At 41.4% G+C, this 24,526-nt stretch overlaps 1 protein-coding gene across 3 annotated transcripts in view; it reads right to left on the minus strand.

The window, feature by feature from the left end:
- The window catches only part of LOC134213609 (nitric oxide synthase), a 398,640-nt gene that overhangs the window by 81,695 nt on the left and 292,419 nt on the right, over positions 1-24,526 (minus strand). For all 3 annotated transcript variants that reach the window (XM_062692837.1, XM_062692835.1, XM_062692836.1), the window contains exons 6-11: positions 20,388-20,479; positions 5,837-5,978; positions 5,349-5,663; positions 4,836-5,017; positions 4,601-4,715; positions 4,128-4,222 (exon numbers count right to left, since the gene is read on the minus strand). In XM_062692837.1, the coding sequence (XP_062548821.1) occupies positions 4,128-4,222; positions 4,601-4,715; positions 4,836-5,017; positions 5,349-5,663; positions 5,837-5,978; positions 20,388-20,479 (941 nt within the window). The remainder of the gene's footprint in view (positions 1-4,127; positions 4,223-4,600; positions 4,716-4,835; positions 5,018-5,348; positions 5,664-5,836; positions 5,979-20,387; positions 20,480-24,526) is intronic.

Here is a 24,526-nt window from a genome sequence, read left to right on the forward strand (position 1 = left end):
TGGCTACGTGCCCGGCCCACCGCAGTCTTCCGATTTTCGCGGTGTGAACGATGGATGGTTCTCCCAACAGCTGATGCAATTCGTGGTTCATTCGCCTCCTCCACGTACCGTCCGCCATCTGCACCCCACCATAGATGGTACGCAACACTTTCCTTTCGAAAACTCCCAGTGCGCGTTGGCCCTCCACGAGCATCGTCCAGGTCTCGTGTCCGTAGAGAACTACCGGTCTTATAAGCGTTTTGTAGATAGTCAGTTTGGTACGGCGGCGAACTCTATTCGATCGGAGCGTCTTGCGGAGTCCAAAGTACGTACGATTTCCAGCCACTATGCGTCTCCGAATTTCTCTGCTGGTATCGTTATCGGCGGTCACCAGTGAGCCCAAGTACACGAATTCTTCAACCACCTCGATTTCGTCACCACCGATAGAAACTCGTGGTGGGTGGCTCATATTGACCTCTCTTGAGCCTCTTCCTATCATGTACTTCGTCTTCGACGTGTTGATGACTAGTCCAATCCGTTTAGCTTCGCTTTTCAGTCTGATGTAGGCTTCCTCCATCCTCTCAAAGTTACGTGCCATGATATCAATGTCGTCGGCGAAACCAAATAACTGGACGGACTTCGTGAAAATCGTACCACTCGTGTCAATCCCTGCCCTTCGTATTACTCCCTCCAAAGCGATGTTGAATAGCAGACACGAAAGACCATCACCTTGCCGTAACCCTCTACGGGTTTCGAAGGGACTCGAGAATGCCCCTGAAACTCGAACTACGCACATCACCCGATCCATCGTCGCCTTGATCAACCGTATCAGTTTATCCGGAAATCCGTTTTCGTGCATTAGCTGCCATAGCTGGTCCCGATCGATTGTATCATATGCGGCTTTGAAGTCGATAAATAGATGATGTGTGGGCACGTTGTATTCGCGGCATTTCTGCAATACCTGACGTATGGCGAACACCTGGTCTGTGGTAGAGCGTTCACCCATAAATCCCGCCTGGTACTGCCCCACGAACTCTCTTGCAATTGGTGTTAGTCGACAGCATAAAAATTGGGAGAGTACCTTGTAGGCGGCGTTCAGCAATGTGATTGCGCGGTAGTTGCTACAATCCAGCTTATCGCCCTTTTTGTAGATGGGACACACGACACCTTCCATCCACTCCTGTGGCAGAACCTCATCCTCCCAAACCTTGGTAATCACCCAGTGCAGCGCTTTAGCCAGTGCTTCACCACCGTGTTTAAACAGCTCTCCTGGTAGTTTGTCAGCTCCAGGGGCTTTGTTGTTTTTCAGCCGGCTGATCTCCTCCTGGATTTCCTGGAGATTCGGAGCCGGAAGTCGCATGTCTTGCGCGCGTGCTCCTAGGTTCATTACCATACCGCCACCGTTGTCTGCCATATCGCCATTCAGGTGCTCTTCGTAGTGCTGCCGCCACCTTTGGATCACCTCACGCTCGTTCGTGAGAAGGTTCCCGTTAGTGTCCTTACACATATCGGGCTGTGGCACGTGGCCCTTACGTGAACGGTTCAACTTCTCATAGAACTTTCGTGCGTTATTAGCGCGGTACAGTTCCTCCGTCTCTTCACGGTCTCGATCTTCCTGCTGGCGCTTTTTCCTCCGGAAAATCGAGTTTTGTCTGTTCCGCGCCCGTTTGTATCGTGCCTCGTTCGCCCTCGTGCGGTGTTGCAGCAATCTCGCCCATGCTGCATTCTTCTCCTCAACTAACTGCTCACATTCGCCGTCATACCAGTCGTTTCTCTGATCCGGAGCCACCGTGCCTAGTGCAGCGGTTGCGGTGCTTCCAATGGCGGATCGAATATCTCTCCAGCCATCTTCAAGAGATGCTGCGCCTAGCTGCTCTTCCGTTGGGAGTGCCACTTCCAGCTGCTGCGCGTAGTCTTGGGCTAGTCTACCGTCTTGTAGCCGCCCAATGTTAAGCCGCGGCGGACGACTCCGACGCGTGTTGATCACCGTCGAGAGTTTTGAGCGCAGACATACTGCGACGAGGTAGTGGTCGGATTCAATATTCGCATTGCGGTAAGTGCGTACGTTCGTGATGTCGGAGAAGAATTTACCGTCGATTAGAACGTGGTCGATTTGGTTTTCCGTTACTTGATTAGGTGATTTCCATGTGGCCTTGTGGATATTCTTACGGGGGAAGAAAGTGCTTCGGACTACCATTCCGCGGGAGGCTGAAAAGTTTATGCATCGTTGGCCGTTGTCGTTCGATACGGTATGCAGACTATCCGGTCCGATGACCGGTCTATACATTTCCTCCCTTCCTACCTGAGCGTTCATGTCACCGATGACGATTTTGACGTCCCGCAGTGGGCATCCATCGTATGTCTGCTCCAGCTGCGCATAGAACGCTTCTTTCTCGTCGTCGGATCTCCCTTCGTGTGGGCAGTGCACGTTGATGATGCTATAGTTGAAGAAACGGCCTTTTATCCTCAGCTTGCACATCCGTGCGTTTATTGGCTGCCACCCAATCACGCGTTGGCGCATCTTTCCCAGCACTATGAAGCCGGTTCCCAGCTCGTTGGTGGTGGCACAGCTTTGGTAGAAGGTAGCCGCTCGATGCCCGCTTTTCCACACTTTCTGTCCTGTCCAGCAGATTTCCTGCAGCGCTACGACATCGAAGTTGCGGGGATGTAATTCATCGTAGATTATCCTATCGCAACCTGCGAAGCCTAGCGACTTGCAGTTCCATGTTCCAAGCTTCCAATCGTGATCCTTTATTCGTCACCTAGGTCGTTGCCGATTGTATCGAGTCGTATTATCTTCTATGTCGTTCGTAATAGTTGTTTTTAAAGGCGGCTTATTGGGCCTGCGCAAACCTCCTGTCTCGTAGGGCCGTCGTGTCAGGGCTGTTTAGCGTCCCACCTAACACCAGGACTTGGGCTTGTGCGCTTTGAGCGGCACACGGTCGTTTTGGCGGAGCCTACTTGCGGATTCATGCAGCTTTTTATAGAGGTTTAACAGGGCCCACTGTCAAACCCCACCACATCCTAGGCAGGCGCCACAACTCGCAGATGGCCTGGGGAGGGATCGTCAAGCCCTTGGACATAGTCCCTGCTGCCCCTAAAATTGTCGTGTCGAAATTGTATATTCCAATATTTGATACAGTTTTTGTAAGGGTCTTATGTAGAACTGAATTAAAATCTGCCATCCGATGGTTGAGTGTAGGAGTTGTTCTGTGAGAACAAATGTGTTTGTTATATCTGTATAATTTAGTTCTTTCAATGACAGAAATAAGACATGTATTTATAAATTACTTCTTTATACATTTCTGTACTGAAAGACCAAAAGTCTAATTCATTATATGTCAATTTTGCTGTTGTTAATCTGTATCCACCCTCAGTTCTTTCCCCGAACAGAAAAAAAAATCCAAAGTCTAATGCAATCTCTCGGGACAGCACAAAAAGTATTCAATCAGCGCTGAATTATGACTTTTCTACCGACAGTGCTGCGATTTCCCATTCAACCCACTCATCGTTGACCAATCCTTCAAAAAGCCAATATCATCCTTTCCAACGGGCTACACAATACCGGCTTACGTCCATATTTGAATGAAAGAATCTCTCCGATAAGTACATTGGTGCGCGTTCTATTGAATCCCAATGATGCCTTTATCGCGTAGGGTACATACTTCTGCTGTTGAGAATGTTGCATAAATGCATTGGTATCTGCCGGAATGCAGCTCCGTAGTTGGACCGTTCACTCTAGATATGGAAAGAGCCAGCACGGTCTAAATATTTGCTACGATGGGGAAGGATATTATTTATCCAGTAAATTGGGTCGGAGATTTATGGATGGTCAAGCTTGCGCTCATCCATCAAACGGTGGGATATCACAATAGGAGCCTCCCGTAAATAATATTCAACTGTGATGTTTTCTATATTCACTGTACAAGCCATACACTCAAGTTGATAAGTGTGTCAAATGATAAGCCAAAGTAAGTGATTAAACATTTATAAAATTGCTACAGTAGGGATCTATTTTTCCACTTGCTCAACCAATATTTATCGATGTCGTACATCGTCACATGTGGGATTATTGTTGGATTTGTATGTAACTGTGATTGGTAATAATTTATACTGATGGGTGTTGATTCCTGATTTTCAGAACTTACCTTGCAATTTGTTTGAAGTTGAATTTCCGTCGAGGTTTCTTGTTTTTAGATGAATCTCGTCCCTTCTTCCAAATGTGCGTTTTTAGTGCCGATTCCTGAGAAGTTGAGAAAGTATATGAGCAGTGTTAGAGCGGAGACCAGTTTTCGATATGTTATGACAGAGAATAGAAGTTCTTATCAGCATCCTTTCAAGTACTTTTCGTGGCATTTGAAAAGTTTCCCCCGGAAATTAGAACTTATTGTTATCGATAACGGAGGAAGCAATCACCCATTTATTTCAGAACTCCAAACGGAGTGCACTATCTAGAGTAGGGTATGGAACTGGTTGTTCCTTTCTCCTTGAAACGGTTGAAATTGATTATCTCTGTCCGTCTGTCGAAAATAATAAATTTGAGACGATCCAATAAAGGAAACAAAAAAGAGGCATTCGCGAATAGAGTAACTGCTGCCTTGACGATGATGATGGTGCTAACCTGGTACTCGAACGATGGTCGAAGATAATATGACGCCATCTCCTGGTGGAAAACGGGCGTGATGGAAGAGGACATTGGCGGTACGATCCATACCCAGTCCGCAGGGCAGCCGTTTCTGTAATAACATAAGCGATGGAAATAATTATATTCGTGTAGAAAAGGGCTTAGTTGAACGATTTAAAAGCGATTTTTTCTCAGATGCTTGTAAAAAATGTTTGGATAACACACCCCCTACCTCAATTTGGTTTCGTTTTCGTAGTGCTTCATGAAGCTCTCGCTGGCCGTGTGATGGTCCACGATAGTAATATTTCGGCTCTGAAACGAGTGCAGCACTGCGATATTGATTTCCACCAGGGCCTTGTCTTTCCACAGCGAGGTTGGGTTCCGTGTGTCCAGTCCCATTTTTACTGCGATGGGCTTTCCCGTTTACGTTCGGATGAATGCAATATATGACGGGCGAGCGTAGATACGTATGAAACAAACAAACAAACAAATAGCAAAAAGGTAAACGAAACTATATCCGAAAAATGGTTACGGAGAGACAACAAACCAATTCAATTCAGTGTTTATTCTGCATTGACCATGAGGGCAAAAGGGCTTGGATTTCGATTAGGACAGGAGAATGCGTGTATTAAATTGACTCGTAACTTTGATGGTTTGATAGGTTATAGTCGACAAATGTTGATCCAGCCTTTGTGATTTTTTATTTTAGGATTGGTTGCCCCACAGATTACACATAATCTCTTACCTCTAGTAGATTCCTCCGGTTGATATCACACAGATTTCGACAGCCGATTTCCGTCGACATGTACCACCCACTGAAGGACGTGGCCGTGAACTGAATGCCACCGCAGTCAAACAGCATCCCAGAGACGGCCGGCACTGCGTACCAGCGAAGGCCCATTTCGGCGAACCATTTGTACTGCGGGTGGCTGAAGGGCACTTCCAGGATCAACTCCGTGGGGTAGTCAAAATAGTCCGGATCATGACCATTAGCTGAAACCACCAGCGGCATAATGTCCCACTCGGTCCGTTTGCTTTTCCATCCCAGCTTGATGCAGAACTGCCGAATGACGACGTTCGGCAGCGACCAGCAACAGGTTTCATTCCGAAAAGAGAACCATAAAGCAAACAGAAATTGATAGTTTAATAATCGACGTCGTCGGTTTCGGCTTGCGGGCGGAGATCCTCTCGAAAATCCCTGCTTGCAGCCGCAGTAAATTTTCAATTTCATACATCAGTGAATTCGACATTCATCGGGTCCCCGACAACTTTACCGTCTTGGCCCTTGTAGCCAGCGTAGGAGATGAGCTGCGAGTTCCAGATTCGGTAGTCGTGCGTGCCGTCCGTCCGTTGCGGAAATATCGTTATGGCCGATCTGCGAGTAACGAATGGGGGGAAATGCGGGAGGGTTCAATGCGTGAAAATTGAGTTGAGTGGTAATTTACTGCGGTGCTTTATGTTTGTGTGGGCAGAGCAGGTTGATGAGATATCCTATTTTAAGAAAATTGTTTAGCTAATATCATAATCTCGTACTAGAAAAATCAATTTATTCAAGCATTTGCATGCTTCATATCCCACATAATGCTCAATAACCGGCCTTTCCTTTTTAATATTAAATTTCAGTTCATTTTTGGAGAAGAACATAAGAACATAAGAACATAAGAACATAAGAACATAAGAACATAAGAACATAAGAACATAAGAACATAAGAACATAAGAACATAAGAACATAAGAACATAAGAACATAAGAACATAAGAACATAAGAACATAAGAACATAAGAACATAAGAACATAAGAAAATAAGAACATAAGAACATAAGAACATAAGAACATAAGAACATAAGAACATAAGAACATAAGAACATAAGAACATAAGAACATAAGAACATAAGAACATAAGAACATAAGAACATAAGAACATAAGAACATAAGAACATAAGAAAATAAGAACATAAGAACATAAGAACATAAGAACATAAGAACATAAGAACATAAGAACATAAAAACATAACAACATAACAACATAACAACATAAGAACATAAGAAAACAAGAAAATCAGAAGAACATAAGAACATAAATATGTGGCATTTATCTCCGACCGAACTCGCCACCAGCATTGTACTTTGCGCACTCCTCTGCAATTGAACAACTTTGAGAACAGATTTCGAACTCCGACACACTCATCGTTGTGGGTGACTATAATCTACCATTGCTGATTTGGGAGGAGGATGAAGATGTCAACAGTTTGTTACCATCAAATGCTTCCTCTGAACAAGAAATTTGTTTAGTTGAATCGATGATCGCTTCCGGACTCCACCAAATTAACGCCATATCTAATTCGAACGGACGCATACTAGATCTAGCTTTCGTTAACGAACCAAGCGAAGTTGAGCTAATTGAGCCGCCGTTACCTCTCCTACGTATTGACGGCCACCATAAACCGTTCGTTCTTCGCATCGATTTTGGTGGTACGGACATGCAGTTTCCCAGCTCGACACAGAATCGGATTGACAAGTTCGACTATAAACGCTGTAATTTTCTAGAGTTGAATAGTACCATTTCAAACATCGATTGGGATGCACTGTTCCGCAACAAGGACACTGATGACACTGTATGTACTTTCTACGGACGTTTTGTATGGCATTCTGGATGCACATGTTCAAGGTAGGCGTTGCAGACGAAACTCATTCAAGCAGCCGTGGTGGTCTGCAGAGTTGCAGCACCTTCGCAAGTCTCGTAAACGTTATTTTCGAGCGCGTTTACTTGAGAACCGCGACAATTGAAGCCCATTACAATGAACGCCAGCCATCATACCGTAGCTACATTTTCCTTATGGAGACGACAGCGAAGCAAGATCCTTCCTTTTTTTTGAAGTTTGTACGTAACCAAAAGCGGTCAAGTCAATTTCCAGCTGAGATTACTTTTGACGAAAGGACGACAGATTCTCCGGATGAACTAGCCAACCTGTTTGACGATTTTTTCGAAAATGTGTACAGCTAACAGCTAACAGCTGTACAGCTAACACTCCAGTTTTCTCACCTGATAAGCTGAAAGACTGCCCAGCTTTGAATTTAAATATTCCGCTTTTCGACATTACTCACGATGACGTCTCATCCATATTGTGTAAGCTGGATGTTTCCAAGGGTCCGGGAAGTGATAGTCTTCCACCATTGTTTTTGAGAGAATGCGCCGAATCTCTGCAAATGCCGTTGACGTTGATTTTCAATAAATCGCTCCGTCATCACACTTTCCCGAACCTGTGGAAGACCGCCTCAATCTGTCCGATTTTCAAAAACGGGTCAAACCACGCTGTTGAGAGCTATCGCGGAGTTCCCATACTATGCAGCCTGGCTAAATTGTTTGAAGAAATTGTTCATAAGATCCTCTACAATGCTGCGCTACCGTTGCTTTCTGAGTTTCAACATGGTTTTGTCGATTGTACGATAATTCCTGTAGACCGGTCATCGGACCGGATAGTCTGCATACCGTATCGAACGACAACGGCCAACGATGCATAAACTTTGCAGCCTCCCGCGGAATGGTAGTCCGAAGCACTTTCTTCCCCCGCAAGAATATCCACAAGGCCACATGGAAATCACCTAATCAAGTAACGGAAAACCAAATCGACCACGTTCTAATCGACGGTAAATTCTTCTCCGACATCACGGACGTACGCACTTACCGCAGTGCGAATATTGAATCCGACCACTACCACGTTGCAGTATGCCTGCGCTCAAAACTCACGACGGTGATCAACACGCGTCGGAGTCGTCCGCCGCAGCTAAACATTGGGCGGCTACAAGACGGCAGGCTAGCCCAAGACTACGCGCAGCAGCTGGAAGTGGCACACCCAACGGAAGAGCAGCTAGGCGCAGCATCTCTTGAAGATGGCTGGAGAGATATTCGATCCGCCATTGGAAGCACCGCAACCGCTGCACTAGGCACGGTGGCTCCGGATCAGAGAAACGACTGGTATGATCCAATTCTTGTGGTGATGGTGGACATGATAGTTTGTTTGCCTCTGTGCAGTGATAAAAATATAATTATTACGTGTGAAAGTGTACTTGTGCCACGAGAAATTAGTTTCTAAAGTGTGCCTGAAGTATTTTTATATCAGGATAAGTAGGAGATATATTATCTCTGTGCCTAATTATATCTAATTTTGTGATTTATTACCCAACACAGCATCCCGCGAAGCCGTAGTACAACCTATAGTTTCGTGCGGCAAGCTGTCGTTGTCGTTTTTTTTGCACCTTTGATTTTTCTATCTCTGTGTATTGTGTGGTGTTTTGCATATTGGTATCCACTGCTGTGTAGCGATAATGGAATGCGAAAAGTGCAAAGTGGGGATCGCTATCAACGATTTTCCGCTGTGTTGTTGTCAGTGCGATAAGCACTTTCACGCCCGCTGTTCTCCTATCGAGAATAAGGCAGCAGCGAGGTTGATAACGGAGAACGCAAATGTGCTATTCAAGTGTTCGGACTGTCTGTCGAGTCGGTTTTGCGACGGGCAGAATGTTAAGGTGTCGGATGTTACCCGTATTGAGGAAGAGATGAAGAAAATTTCTTCTCTCTCCGATTCGATTGGTGGTATCCGAGATCACATTGCTGCCCAGATAGATAGCGCGTTGAAGCTCGGTATGGAACAATTGGCAAATAAATTGAATTGCGTTTTGGTTGAGGCTATTAGTGGCTTCCAAAATCTGTTGGTCAAGAGTTGGAAAATATGAAATGTTCATTTTTTCAATTTAATTCGAATAAAAGTTTGGCTGCAATGAATGTAATGCATGGTACTTCAAGTCCGGCCTCAGAGCCAGGTCAGACTCCCAGACCTAAAAAGCGTAAAGTTCAGGATGATGTTAATGAAGCGTCAGAGAATTTGTTGACTGAGAATGTTAGTTTCGCGGATGTTGTAAAAAAGAAAGCTGGGAATAAAGTTAAAATTAGTAATAAAATCGCTGTTTCACAGGAAGCGAAAACTAAACGTAAGGCTCGTCCGGTTATTGTGTCCAACCAGAGTAGTGATGCTACTCGGAAATTTTTGAACGATAAATTAGATCCAAAAACACACAAAATCAGTAACTTTAGGAACGGGAAAGACGGCTCTATTATTGCTGAGTGTGCAACAGGATACAATGTAAATGTTGTGAAAGATGGCATTCAAAGTGATCTGGGTGAAAGCTATAATGCTGTTGTTCCCACTTCGGTGCCAAGGCTTAAAGTGATGGGCATGTGCGATAAATTATCCTCCGATGACTTCATCGAGATTTTAAAAATCAAAATGAAGACATCGCTATAAATGAAGTAAAGGTTATCAGGACGTACGAAAATCCGCGTTTCAAGTACAACAAATACAATGTTGTGATTGAAGTCGATAAGGATACTTATAGTTGCTTGCTGACCGCGAAGAAAGTGAATATAAGGTTTGATCGGTGCCTTGTAGTTCCCGGAAGTTAGTGTTCTAAGATGCTTCCAATGTGGAGAATTTGGGCACATGAGTACGGAATGCAAGAATAGTATTGCGTGTTCTAAGTGCAGTGAAGGTCACAAAACATCTGATTGCACGTCAACTGCTTTGAAATGTATCAATTGTTTGAAAATGAATAAAGAACGTAAAATGAATCTGGACGTAAACCACGGAGCATTTAGTACTGAGTGTAAAGTTTATAAAAGGTTATTTGATCGTAAAAGAGCAGCTTACGTTTCAATGAATAGCAACCAAGTTCCAGTAGAAATGTGAATAATTTAGATATTTTGTATTTGAATATTGCTGGTTTGTCTACAAACTACGTTGCACTACGTAAGATTGTAGAAGATAAACGTCCACTTTTAGTATTTCTATCTGAAACTCATATTGTTAACTTAGAAGCATTTGATCAATATAGTATTCCGGGATATAGTGTTGCTGCTTGTCTATCACATTCGAGACACACCGGCGGAGTTGCTATTTATGTCAAAGAATCAGTTCAGTTCAAGCTTCAATTGAACGAAGTTTGCGATGGCAATTGGTTCTTAGGCATTGCAGTTGTACGTGGCATGAAGTTGGGTAATTACGGTATTTTATATCACTCTCCCAGTGCTAATGACCAGCATTTTTGGAAATTTTGAAAACTGGTTAGAGTCGTTTATGGATCCTAGTAAATTAAATGTTATTGCTGGCGATTTTAATATCAATTGGTGTGACGATTCAAATTCGAATCATTTGAAGCGATTAGTTGACTTTTTAATTTAAAACAAAAAGTAAATGAGTATACGCGTATTTCTCGGCACAGTAGAACTTTGATTGATCATGTTTACTCTAACTTTGATTCTGTCACTAGTGTTACGAATTGTGATTTAAAAGTAACCGATCATGAAACACTAGTCATTAGCATTACAGATGACAGTAGTAATAATAACGATTTGGTAAAACTTAAGTGCTGGAGAAAATATTCGAAACAAGCAATTACGAGCCTTATCGAAACAAACGTGGATTTTCGAGAAAATACTGGTAATTTAGATCAAAGAGCAGCTGTTATCACGAGCGTCTTAAAATCCTGTACCAATCAATTAGTTGAACAGAAATTAGTAACTTTAAATAATTCAAACGTCTTAAACGTAAAAGAGATAAGTTGTACAAAAAATGTCGTAAAAGTAATAATGAAAATCATTGGAATAGGTACCAGGTTGCGCGGAATAAATATTCGCAATGTTTAAAGCATACTCGATGCGAATATATTCAGAGGAAAATTTATCAGCATCAAAACAACAGCAAAGAGTTATGGAAAATATTAAAATCTTTGTTAAAACCTAGTTCTTGTAAACCGCGATCCATAACTTTTAATGGCACATTAGAAGAGTCAGAAGAAGTAATTGCGTCTAAATTTAATGATTATTTTGTCGACAGTGTTTCAACCATTAACCGATCTATCGAGTTAGTGGATGAACCTGACGAAATAAAACAGCCAGTCAACAGTAACTTAAGATTCGAAAGTTTTCACCCCATAACATTTCAAGAACTTGAAACGATTTGTTTTAATTTAGGAAAAACGGCTGGTATTGATAATGTTAATGCTAAAATTATACAAGATTGCTTTCATGTCATCGGACACAACCTGCTGGACCTGATAAATGAATCATTGCAAACTGGGCACGTGCCGCAAGTTTGGAAGGAATCGTTAGTGATTCCAATTCAAAAGTTGCTGGAACGATTAAAGCCGAAGAGTTTCGTCCCATCAACATGTTGCACACAGTAGAGAAAATTTTAGAACTTGTTGTGAAAGGCCAGCTACTTATGTATTTAAATAGTAATAGCTTGTTAATACCGGAACAATCGGGATACCGGGAGGGTCACTCCTGCGAAACCGCTTTGAACTTGGTATTAGCTAAATGGAAAGAAAGCATAGAGCGTAAAGATACGATTGTTGCTGTGTTCTTGGATCTGAAACGCGCTTTTGAGACAATTTCTAGGCCCTTATTGTTGAAAACTATAGAGCGCTTTGGAATTTCGGGTTCTGCATACAATTGGTTTAAAAGCTATTTGTCTGACAGAACTCAACGGACTGCTTTTAATGATTCTGTATCTCGTCCCGTGGAGAACACCCTAGGAGTGCCACAGGGAAGTGTATTGGGCCCCTTTTGTTTATTATGTACATAAATGACATGCGACGGGTTTTACGTTTTTGTGATATAAACTTATTTGCAGACGATACTGTGTTATTCATTGCAGCTAGAGACTTAGAAGATGCGATTGAACGCTTGAATGAAGATTTGCATTCTTTAAGTAGATGGTTGAAGTACAAACAGTTGAAATTGAATATTAGTAAAACAAAGTATATGATTATTTCGCGAAATCGTTCAATAGATAATGTCTCTGTGAAAATTGATGACGAGACACTTGATCGCGTACGGGAAATTAAATATCTTGGCGTGATTATTGATGATAAATTGAAATTTGACCAACACATTGACAATGTCATCAAGAAAATAGCCAAGAAGTATGGAATCCTCTGTCGACTGAAAACGAATTAAATATTGCTAGCAAAATACAGTTGTACAAATCAATCATCTCTCCTCACTTGGACTTTTGTCCTTAATTTTGGTTTTAACAAATCAGACACAAATATCGAGATTGCAGCGTTTGCAGAATAAGATTATGCGTTTGATTTTGAGATGTAGCAGATTCACTTCCTCAACTTTTTTGTTGGATACTTTACCGTGGCTCTCGGTGAAGCAAAGAATTGTGTATTTGACAATGGTGTTCATTTTTAAAGTAATTAACGGATTGCTGCCTCGATATTTGTGTGATCGAATTGAAAGAGGAAGTGACATTCATAGATATAACACTAGAAACGCGGAAGATATAAGAACACCGTACTTTTTGCATGGAGCTTCACAAAATTCTTTGTTTTTAAAGGTATCAATTATTTCAATTCGATGCCTACACATATCAAACGATGCAACTACACTATCACAGTTTAAGAGACTTTGTGTTTCACACGTAAAAGCTGCCTTTTAAGCAGCTACTTAGTTGACTTTTTATAATTCAATAAATTTTGTATCTTGACGAAGTTTGACCTACGGATTGTTTGTTTGGACAATTGTATTTTTTATTTATTGAGGCACTGATAAACTGTTTTGTTCGCCTCGATGATGATGATGGATTTTATATATATTGACGTAATTGTAATTTGACCTTTTTTGTGTAGTCTACAAAAGTTTGAGTCTCGCGCGCAAAGCAGATATGGATGATTTTTAAAATTTATGTACAGTCTTGCGCATTTTCAACTGTTTGAATGATTCTTCGGATTAGTAATGGGCTATCTGGTAGAGTTTTGTTCCCGTGGTTGATACCGAAACTTTTGATATCGACGGAGCGGTAACACAAGTTTTAGTTTTGTTGACGACTTAGATTATTAATTTTATTGATGCTTACGAGTGATAAACATTAAGTGGTCTTGTATAAACATGAAACGCGATTCTTGGTGGAACTTTTGAAATCTGTGCGAGAGGTATCACAAGTTTTGCATTTTAGTATAAACTCGAAGTATCACTACCGATGCTTATGAGAATCTGTAGATGAAAACAACAGTTTTTTTCTTAATTTACCTTTTTTGCTGAATAGTAATGAAAAGTTAAGTAATTCATATCTGTGATGGTAATCAGATCGTTTTTGTTTTTTGCAAATCTGATTAAATTGTTATTATATCATTCAATTAATTATCTTAAAGATAAATCGTCTAGCTCAAACCTTTGTAGGGGTATGTGGCGGGACCATCATCATCATCATCATCATGACGACGAATGTGAGCAGTTAGTTGAGGAGAAGAATGCAGCATGGGCGAGATTGCTGCAACACCGCACGAGGGCGAACGAGGCACGATACAAACGCAGCAGGAAGATCGAGACCGTGAAGAGACGGAGGAACTGTACACCCAAAAAACAAATCTGACAATTATTGTATAAAATCTGGGCATATACAATTCTGTAAGCTTTTTTTTTACAAATATTGTATTAAAATAATACAAATCTGTATTATTTTAATACAATATTTGTATAAAAAGTTTACAGAATTGTATATGCCCATTTATTATACAGTTTCTGTAAGGTTCTTATGCAGAACTGTATTAAAATCTGCCATCCCCTGGTTGGGTGTACCGCGCTAATAACCCACGAGAAGTTGAACCGTTCACGTAAGGGCCACGTGCCACAACCCGATATGTGTAAGGACATAAATGGGAACCTTCTTACAAATGAGCGTGAGGTGATCCAAAGGTGGCGGCAGCACTACGAAGAGCACCTGAATGGCGATATGGCAGACAACGGTGGCGGTATGGTAATGAAATTAGGAGCACGCGCGCAGGACATACGACTTCCGGCTCCGAATCTCCAGGAAATCCAGGAGGAGATCGGCCGGCTGAAAAACAACAAAGCCCCTGGAGTTGATCAACTACTAGGAGAGCTGTTTAAACACGGTGGTGAGGCACTGGCTAGAGCGCTGCACTGGGTGATTACCAAGGTTTGGGAGGATGAGGTTCTGCCGCAGGAGTGGATGGAAGGTGTCGTGTGTCCCATCTACAAAAAGGGCGATAAGTTGGATTGTAGCAACTACCGCGCAATCACATTGCTGAACGCCGCCTACAAGGTACTCTCCCAAATTTTATGCCGCCGACTAACACCAATTGCAAGAGAGTTCGTGGGGCAGTACCAGGCGGGATTTATGGGTGAACGCTCTACCGCAGATCAGGTGTTCGCCATACGTCAGGTATTGCAGAAATGCCGCGAATACAACGTGCCCACACATCATCTATTTATCGACTTCAAAGCCGCATATGATACAATCGATCGGGACCAGCTATGGCAGCTAATGCACGAAAACGGATTTCCGAATAAACTGATACGGTTGATCAAGGCGACGATGGATCGGGCGATGTGCGTAGTTCGAGTTTCAGGGGCATTCTCGAGTCCCTTCGAAACGCGTAGAGGGTTACGGCAAGGCGATGGTCTTTCGTTTCTGCTATTCAACATCGCATTGGAGGGAGTAATACGAAGGGCAGGGATTGACACGAGTGGTACAATTTTCACGAAGTCCGTCCAGTTATTTGGTTTCTCCGACGACATTGATATTATGGGACGTAACTTTGAGAGGATGGAGGAAGCCTACATCAGACTGAAAAGCGAAGCTAAACGGATTGGAATAGTCATCAACACGTCGAAGACGAAGTACATGATAGGAAGAGGCTCAAGAGAGGTCAATGTAAGCCACCCACCACGAGTTTCTATCGGTGGTGACGAAATCGAGGTGGTAGAAGAATTTGTGTACTTGGGCTCACTGGTGACCGCCGATAACGATACCAGCAGAGACATCCGGAGGCGCATAGTGGCTGGAAATCGTACGTACTTTGGACTCCGTAAGACGCTCCGATCGAATAGAGTTCGCCGCCGTACCAAACTGACTATCTACAAAACGCTTATAAGACCGGTAGTTCTCTACGGGCACGAGACTTGGACGATGCTCGTGGAGGACCAACGCGCACTGGGAGTTTTTGAAAGGAAAGTGTTGCGTACCATCTATGGTGGTGTGCAGATGGCGGACGGTACGTGGAGGAGGCGAATGAACCACGAGTTGCATCAGCTGTTGGGAGAACCATCCATCGTTCAAACCGCGAAAATCGGAAGACTGCGGTGGGCCGGGCAGAATGTCGGACAGTAATCCGGTGAAAATGGTTCTCGACAACGATCCGACGGGAACAAGAAGGCGAGGTGCACAGCGGGCAAGTCGGATCGATCAGGTGGAGGACGATTTGCGGACCCTCCGCAGACTGCGTGGTTGGCGAAGTGCAGCCAAGGACCGAGCTGAATGGAGAAGACTTTTATGTGCAGCACAGGCCACTTCGGCCTTAGTCTGATAATAAAAACGATAATTCCCCAAAAACCAATTCCTCGAATGCAATTTCCCCGAATAACAATTTCCCGAATGTAACATTTCCCCGAATGTAACAATTCCCCGAATGTTTTTCTTTTTGAGTGCGGCACAAAGCGATTGGAGGATTTCTGATCCGGAGGTTGCGAGTTCGATTCTCGGTTCGGCTTAGGATGCTTCCGGGTGAGAAGCATTTTAGGCTCTTTGAGCACAGTGTGTCCATTGCACTTGCCCCACAAGACATTCATGCAACTGGCAGGCACGGGAAAGCTTTCAATAACTGTGGAAATGCTAGTAGAACACTAAGTTGAAAAACAGCCCAAGGCAAAGTGAAAAGATATTGCTTTCTTTAAATGTATTAGTATCCTTGGTATGATGAATTCATCTGCCCGGTTTAAAGCAAAAGGAAGTGACAATGTCTTCCTCAAATGAACACATTTGTCCGGTATAAGGCAAAGAGGATAGATAGCCCTTCTTTAAATGAACTCGTTTGTCTGAAATAAAGTTAATCAATGAGACAGTGCCTTCTTTAAATGATCCCGTCTACCCGATGTAATGCTAATGGAGAAGATAATGCCTTCTTTATATGAACTCGTCTATCCAGTATAAAGCGTCTCGAGAAAGAACGTCTGTCCATAATAAAGCAAGAAGAAGAGATAATTCGTTCACTATAGGAGCGCGCTTACCAGATATAATAAAAGATTGAAATTATATGTTTTAAAACTGCTGCTATGCTACACTTATCCAAGAAAAAGCCAATTTTTAGAACAATCTGAAAAAAAAGCTTAATGCTATTCTGAGAAAATGAATTCGGTGAAATGTTTTTCGATAAAATATTGTACATTCAATACATATTGCTTATATTTTTTCCTTATTCTTGCCAAATTGGCATCAAAATGAAAGAGCACATTAATCCTTATTATCATTCTCAATTCATTCATATTTGCATTATTTCGAGCTAACGCCTATTTCTGAAGAAGGGACCACATCTACCATTGCCTTCGTGGAAATGATTTCTTTTAAAGAATGGATTACATCCATATTATCTTATTTCGGGCAGATACGTGTTATTAAAGATAGAATAATAACAATAATAATCTGGGGAAACACTCCCTAAAGAAGCGACGCATTTACCATTGCATTAGTCCGAGCAAATGCGTTAAAAAGGAATCACATTCACCATTGCCTTAGTCCGGGCAAACGCAATCTTTTTGTTTAAAAGGATTCACATCAACCATTGCCTCAAACTTCTTAAGAAGGTATTTATAGAACAGGAGTTTAATTTCGAAGATAAAAAAAAATTTACAAAAACGCTTTCAATCGGAATTTCCGTTTGCGATACTGCTTTAAAAAGAAACACAGCCGTTGTTCGACTATTATAGATCAAAAAGCACCTTGGAAATCATTCTACCCTGATATTTTTATAATTTAAAAACACATCTTGGAGGATCAAGAACATCTAATACTACGAAAGGATATTAAGCTGATAAGCGTAGCATAGTTACGGTGTACTTTGTAGATTGGACACTAGTGTCATAAAACATATTTTAAGCTCTTTTTAGTGGAATGTATTCAACCGTCTAAGACGAGTTTAGTACTCTCCATTTAATTCCACCAATTATTTTGATATCTTTGCAGATACGTATTTCGACCACACAGTTGTGGTCGAAATACGTATCTGCAAAGATATCAAAATAATTGGTGGAATTAAATGGAGAGTACTAAACTCGTCTTAGACTAGTGTCATGATTTTCTTTTGAAATCCTTATTCAAATTGCTATCAGAAGTCAAGGAAGGTGTGATCTTTTATTTTAATCTAAATAAATAAAAATAAAAATCACGAAAGCGAGGATTACTACTCCTGGCTACGCCCATCTTCACCGATGGATATTGCGCTGGTAATGTCCAATAAGACACATTTGAACGCATCTTTAACCGCTGCGGACGCATACAGTCGATTGCCAAGATGTGTTTGTAATGTTACATTCGGGGAATTGTTGTATTCGGGGAAATTGCATTTAGGGAATTGGTTTTCGGGGAATTGTCGTACAATCGGTTTTGTCAAGAAGCGCTCAACAACAACGAATCTCATGGCGTTCACCAATTTTCTAACATCGGAAATCGAGAGCAAACAGCAAGTGGACGCTATATACTTTGATTTCTCCAAAGCTTTCGATAAAGTTCCGCATGAGTTGACGGTTGCAAAACTCAAGCATTTGGGTTTTCCACATTGGGTAACCGAGTGGTTGCACTCCTATCAGACTGGGCGTAAGGCGTTCGTTAACATCAATGGCACGAATTCTCGCAGTTTTGCTATTACATCTGGTGTGCCCCAGGAAAGCATTTTGGAACCACTTATTTTTGTTTTGTTTATTAACGATCTATGTTTTCGACTAAAAGCTGGAAAGTTGCTATACGCCGATGACTTAAAAATTTTCCGAATCATAAAGTCTCACCTAGACTGCTGCGCGCTGCAAGCTGACATCGAGGAGTTAAGGTTGTGGTGTATCGATAACGGGATGGAATTGAACATCAAAAAGTGTAAGTCAATCACATTTACTCGTCGACAGTCTCGCGTTGATTTTGAATATTCGGTCGGATTGGATAGCTTGGAACGCGTCGAGACTATTCGTGACCTTGGGGTAATGATTGACAGCAAGCTTCGGTTTAATACACATGTAAGCACTACTATCGCAAAGGCTTTCGCAGCTCTTGGGTTTGTTCGACGCATTACCAGTAGCTTTAATGATATCTACGCAGTTAAAGCGTTGTATTGTTCATATGTACGCAGCATCTTGGAGTATGCAGCATGCGTGTGGTCCCCATATCACACAACGCAGATTATTCGGATTGAGAGTGCAACGTAGCTTTATCCGATACGCCCTTCGTAAACTACCATGGTCGAACCCACATAATTTGCCCGACTACACGGCCCGCTGCAAACTCATTGCATTTGAGACGCTATCTGCAAGGCGGACCAATATGCAACGAGTTTTCATCTATGACTTGTTGAGCGACTGCATTAAATTATTGGATAACGTAGCTATTTATGCTCTTTCTCGACAACTGCGAGAGCGAGAGCTATTATTCGTTAGACGCCGCGTTAGAACCGTGTATGGTTACAACAACCCATTTGATCAATGTCTTCGTTTGTTCAACAGTGTTAGTGATGTTTTTGATTTTAATATGTCAAAAAATGTGTTTAAAATAGTATTAAGGCTCTAGGTTAAAGTGCAGTCTGTAAAATAGTTTTTAATTCTTTCGAGACGGTGGTAACAAATAAATAAATAAATAAATTAGAACATAAGAACATAAGAACAATCATAAGAGAATCAGAAGAACAGATGAACAGAAGAACAGAAGAACGGAAAAACAGAAGAACAGATGAACGGAAAAACAGATGAACAGATGAACAGAGAAACGCAAGAACATAAGAACAATCATAAGAAAATCAGAAGAACAGAAGAACAGAAGAGCAGAAGAACAGAAGAATAGAAAAACAGAAGAACAAAAGAACAGAAGAACAGAAAAACAGAAAAACAGGAGAACAGAAAAACAGAAGAACAGATGAACAGAAGAACAGAAGAACAGAAGAACAAAAGAACAGAAAAACAGAAAATAGAAGAGCAGAAAATCAAAATAGCACAAAGCAAAAGAAAAGATGAACAGAAGAGCTGTAAAATAATGATGAAATATTCTGTAACAGGGTGCGGTTGAGTGACGGATTTTTGCCAAATTTGAAATATTTAGCAAATTTGCACCAGTAAGTCAGACATACAGTGTTGACAGATATATCTGAATCTTGTGCATGTAATCATAAGAAATTTCTATTTGAAATTAACTGCTTAACTGTTCTTCAAAGATTAGATATTTTCATTGAGCATTTTTGATTTGATTTCTAAAGGTCACCAACATTTGCTGAGTTTGAAGTATTCTACTTCAGTCCACGAATCAAAGCGACAAAGTGAAAAACAAAAGCCATAAAAGGAACAAATCAAAAGTATTTTTTATGTGCTTTACCGTAAGTGTAGACCCCGGGGCATACCGAGCACGACGTATGCAGATATTCACCCTCCAGTTCTATTGAAAGCACTACCAGCACTTACCATTCAATCTATTTAGTGTGAAGCTTTCCGTTCTGCTGTAGCTACAACTGTGATGAGCTTCTTTGCAATGCTTCACACACGTACCGACGACGGACAGTTCTACGAACTGGCAACCAGCCAGATTCCTGCCACAGGCAATACCCGGAATCACACTACTGTAAACAAGAGGATAAACTCTACTTACTGGTCGTCGTCGGTTCTCACCTAAGACTGCATCGCAAGACACAAACGCAAAAGCACCGCCGGTGTGACGATAAGCGAGATGGTACATACCTGAGGTTGCCTTTATTGGTGGCATACTTGATGTGATTGCAAATTGCTTCAAACATTCCGCTGGTGGTGGTTACGTAGCGGCAGTCGAAAACCTTCAGATGCACAGATTTGCGATGATGCAGCCCCGGCATACCGCCAAACGGGGGATATTAGGACGTGTCGGTGGCGATTGACGAGCGGCACACATAATCCAGGTCGAGAATGGAGTTATCCAGATGCAATAGGATGGAATGTCGGAAAATTGATTTGTTAACGATCCATTTCGTTGGCAAATCGGGCATGCAAAGGGGGAAAACATGTTTAATAGGATGTTGATCATTGTACTTGTCATGGTATGACATTGGTTAGAAAGTAGATTACGTTTGTAAGTAAGATTAACCGTTTGTCTGTGCTCTGGGGTCAATATGACCCCAGGCCACTTTGAGTGACTGCCATTTGTTTAGTTTTCAACCGATTCTCCTAATTTTTGGTAGTTTGGTAAAACTCTCCGAGATCTGTCTCCTAGGTGCAAATTCGCTTGAAAAATCTTGAAAATATGCGCTACAGTGTACCTTTTTTCAAAAAACTTACGTTGTCTGTGCTCTGGGGTCAAATTGACCCCAAATTGAAATTGCTATAACTGTTTTAATGTTTGGCCAATTTTGGATTTTTTGGGCTGTTTTGAACGATAATTTATTCGTCTTTCAGGTCGTTACCGAAGATTGACTATAGGTGGACGGGTACATCGCGAGGAGAGGTTTTCGTAAAAAAGGTTACTTGAACAGTGTTTTTTCATGCTTATTTAACTTATTTTGAAAATCCTACCCATTTTGAACTGCACCTTTTCAAAAAGTTTATGCAGGAAGGCGTGTGCTTTGACATGAGGAATTGATTAATTTAGAGCTTGGTCGCTAGGTGGCGGTATATTTGAATTCATTATTTTAGACTACTCAAGTAATTCCGATATATGGAATTTTCTCCTTTGTAAATATTCTTATCGCACAAATTTGAAATTTGTAGAGATGACGTCTTTAACAAAGTTCGTCTGGTGGGAATGGACTGTCATGTGACGGAATAAATAATTAGGAAATTTACAAATAGGCGGCCCTAGTGTACTTGCAATATTCTTGCATATATGAAATATTGCTTTAGCTTGAGATCCCTTATACCTACACCCAAGTTGTATTCGGTAACACTGTTCAGGATGTCTAGCACTACAAAGCGGTGCTCAATATAATGAGCACTTCTTCCAATTCTTAAATTTGAACTATAAGAATATTCACACTGAGGAGAATTTTATATATCGGAATTTCTTGAGTAGTCTAAAATAATGAATTCAAATATACCACCACCTGGCGGCCGAGTTCTAAACTTATCAACGCCTCACGCCAAAGCACATGCCTTCCTGCATAATCTTTTTAAAAAATGTGCAGTTCAAAATGGGTAGGATTTTCAGATATAAGTAAAATAATCAGAAAAAATCACTGTTTTTGTACCCTTGTTCACTAACACCCCTCCCCACGATGTACCCGCCCACCAATAGTAAATCTTTGATAACGACCTGAAAGATGATTAAATTATCTTTCGAAACAGCCCCAAAAATCTAAAATCGACTAAACATTAAAAAAGTTATAGCAATTTCAATTTGGGGTCAATTTGACCCCAGAGCACAGACAACGTAAGTTTTTTTGAGCACAGACAGAAGGTTAAATCAAAATAAGGAATCCAATAATGGTAATTAAGATATATATGGAAATGTAATTTCACGGGAATCAGCCTGCAAAGTATTGTTTCTCAGAATCCATGATGTCACGTAAACGAGCTTCCTTCAAAAGCGGAGGCTGAACGAATAAAAGAGACTCAAAGAAAACCCCAAACCATTTTAATTTACATGCCACGACTGAATTTTAACCACCGAGATTGGTAGCCCAAGCTACAAACCACCTGGTGCTGCATACTTGAATTAATCCTCCCACAACCCCACGTAAGCAGACCATCGAGTTCATCTTTGCCCACGCCGACCGACTGGACGGAGATTGTAAGAAAATTGGCTTTTCCCACAGCCTTAACCAAACGACGCAAAGAAGACTACAGCTACCATCGCCCCACAAAGAAACTCGATTCGCATAAATTCCGAAAACTGAAGTAGGAGTACAGCCTCAACTACTTCTTGAAAAATCTATTTAAACATATTCAAAGATATTTAACTAGGGTAGTGAGCTAATTCCCGTCGTAGTAGGTAGTGCTTGGTTTTCAAATCTAATTTATACGCTATCCCAACCACTTACTCTAACTAAGTTGTATGTAATACGTATTTTAGAGTTTCTAGTTTTCATTGTGTACTATTAGCGCATTGAACAAATCATAGTTTATTGAGAATCGGCAATCCAAAACACCCTTCAAAATTTTTAAATTTGTCTTATGAAAATCTGTTTACGTCCATGAGAATTTTCATTCGTCCAGTCTAAAATTCGATGGATTGCTGTCAAATAAATCTGTTGGTATTGGTGTGCGATTTCTACAAGTACACCAAATTAGTTTTTTATGCGGTATCATACCGTGTTAAATAAAAATAAAATTAATTCAATCAATATTGGCCTGTTCTGAATATGATATGTGTACATTGTGAAACATATAATAGAATATGTGTATGGAGCATGTTCGCGGTTATCCAAGAAACACCTGAAGTGGAGGCATTCAGATCTTTACGCGTAACCAATGATCTACAGGCCTGTTTTGTAAATGTAATGTACCCGTTGTGGTACACATGATAGAATTTGCATATGGAAGATCTTCACGGTTATCCAAGAAATCCCTGAAGTGAAGGTCATCAGATCTACAGGCATAACCAATGATCTACAGCCTGTTTTGTAAATGTAATGTACCCGTTGTGGTACATATGATATAATGTGCGTATGGAAGATCTTCACGGTTATCCAAGAGATCCCTGAAGTGAAGGCCTTCAGATATACACTCGTAACCAATGATCTACAGGCCTGTTTTGTAAATGTAATGTACCCATTTTGGTACAAATAACAGAATCTGCATATGGAAGATCTTCACGGTTATCCAAGAAATCCCTGAAGTGAAGGTCATCAGGTCTACAGGCATAACCAATGATCTACAGGCCTGTTCTGTAAATGTAATGTACCCATTGTGGTACATATGATATAATGTGTATATGGAAGATCTTCACGGTTATCCAAGAGATCCCTGAAGTGAAGGCCTTCAGATCTACACGCGCAACCAATGATCTACATGCCTGTTTTGTAAATGTAATGTACCCATTGTGGTACATATGATATCTTCACGGTTTCCAAGAGATCCCTGAAGTTAAGGCCTTCAGATCTACATGCGTAGCCAATGATCTACACGCCTGATTTGTAAATATAATGTACCCATTGTGGTACATATGATAGAATCTGCATATGGAAGATCTTCACGGTTATCCAAGAAATCCCTGAAGTGAAGGTCATCAGGTCTACAGGCATAACCAATGATCTACAGGCCTGTTTTGTAAATGTAATGTACCCGTTGTGGTACATATGATATAATGTGCGTATGGAAGATCTTCACGAATATCCAAGAGATCCCTGAAGTGAAGGCCTTCGGATCTACATGCGTAACCAATGATCTACAGGCCTGTTTTGTAAATGTAATGTGCCCATTGTGGTACATATGATAGAATCTGCGTTTGAAAGCCGTTTGCGGATATCCAAGAAATACCTGAAGTGGAGGCCTTCAGGTCGACACGCATAACCAATAATCCAAAGGCCTGTTCTGAATATGAAATGTACCCATTATGAAGAGAGCACTACTAAACTAATCTTTAATTACGCGTGTAGATTAAAAAGCCTTACTCCAGGGATTTCTTGGATGACTAAGAACATATGCAGTAAACGCATTCTGTTCTTTGTACTACAGAGAGCATGTACCATATTTGAAACCGGAAAACTGATCTTCAGTTATGCGTGTAGATCGAAAGTCCTTACTCCAGAGATTTCTTGGATGACCAAGAACATATGCTGTGCACGCATTCTGTTCTTTGTACTACAGAGAGCATGTACCATATTTAAAATCGGAAAATTGATCTTCAGTTACGCGTGTAGATCGAAAGGCCTTACTTCAGTGATTTCTTGGATGACAATGAACATATGCTA

Source organism: Armigeres subalbatus, chromosome 2 (assembly GCF_024139115.2).
Source record: "Armigeres subalbatus isolate Guangzhou_Male chromosome 2, GZ_Asu_2, whole genome shotgun sequence".
Lineage (NCBI taxonomy): Eukaryota > Metazoa > Arthropoda > Insecta > Diptera > Culicidae > Armigeres > Armigeres subalbatus.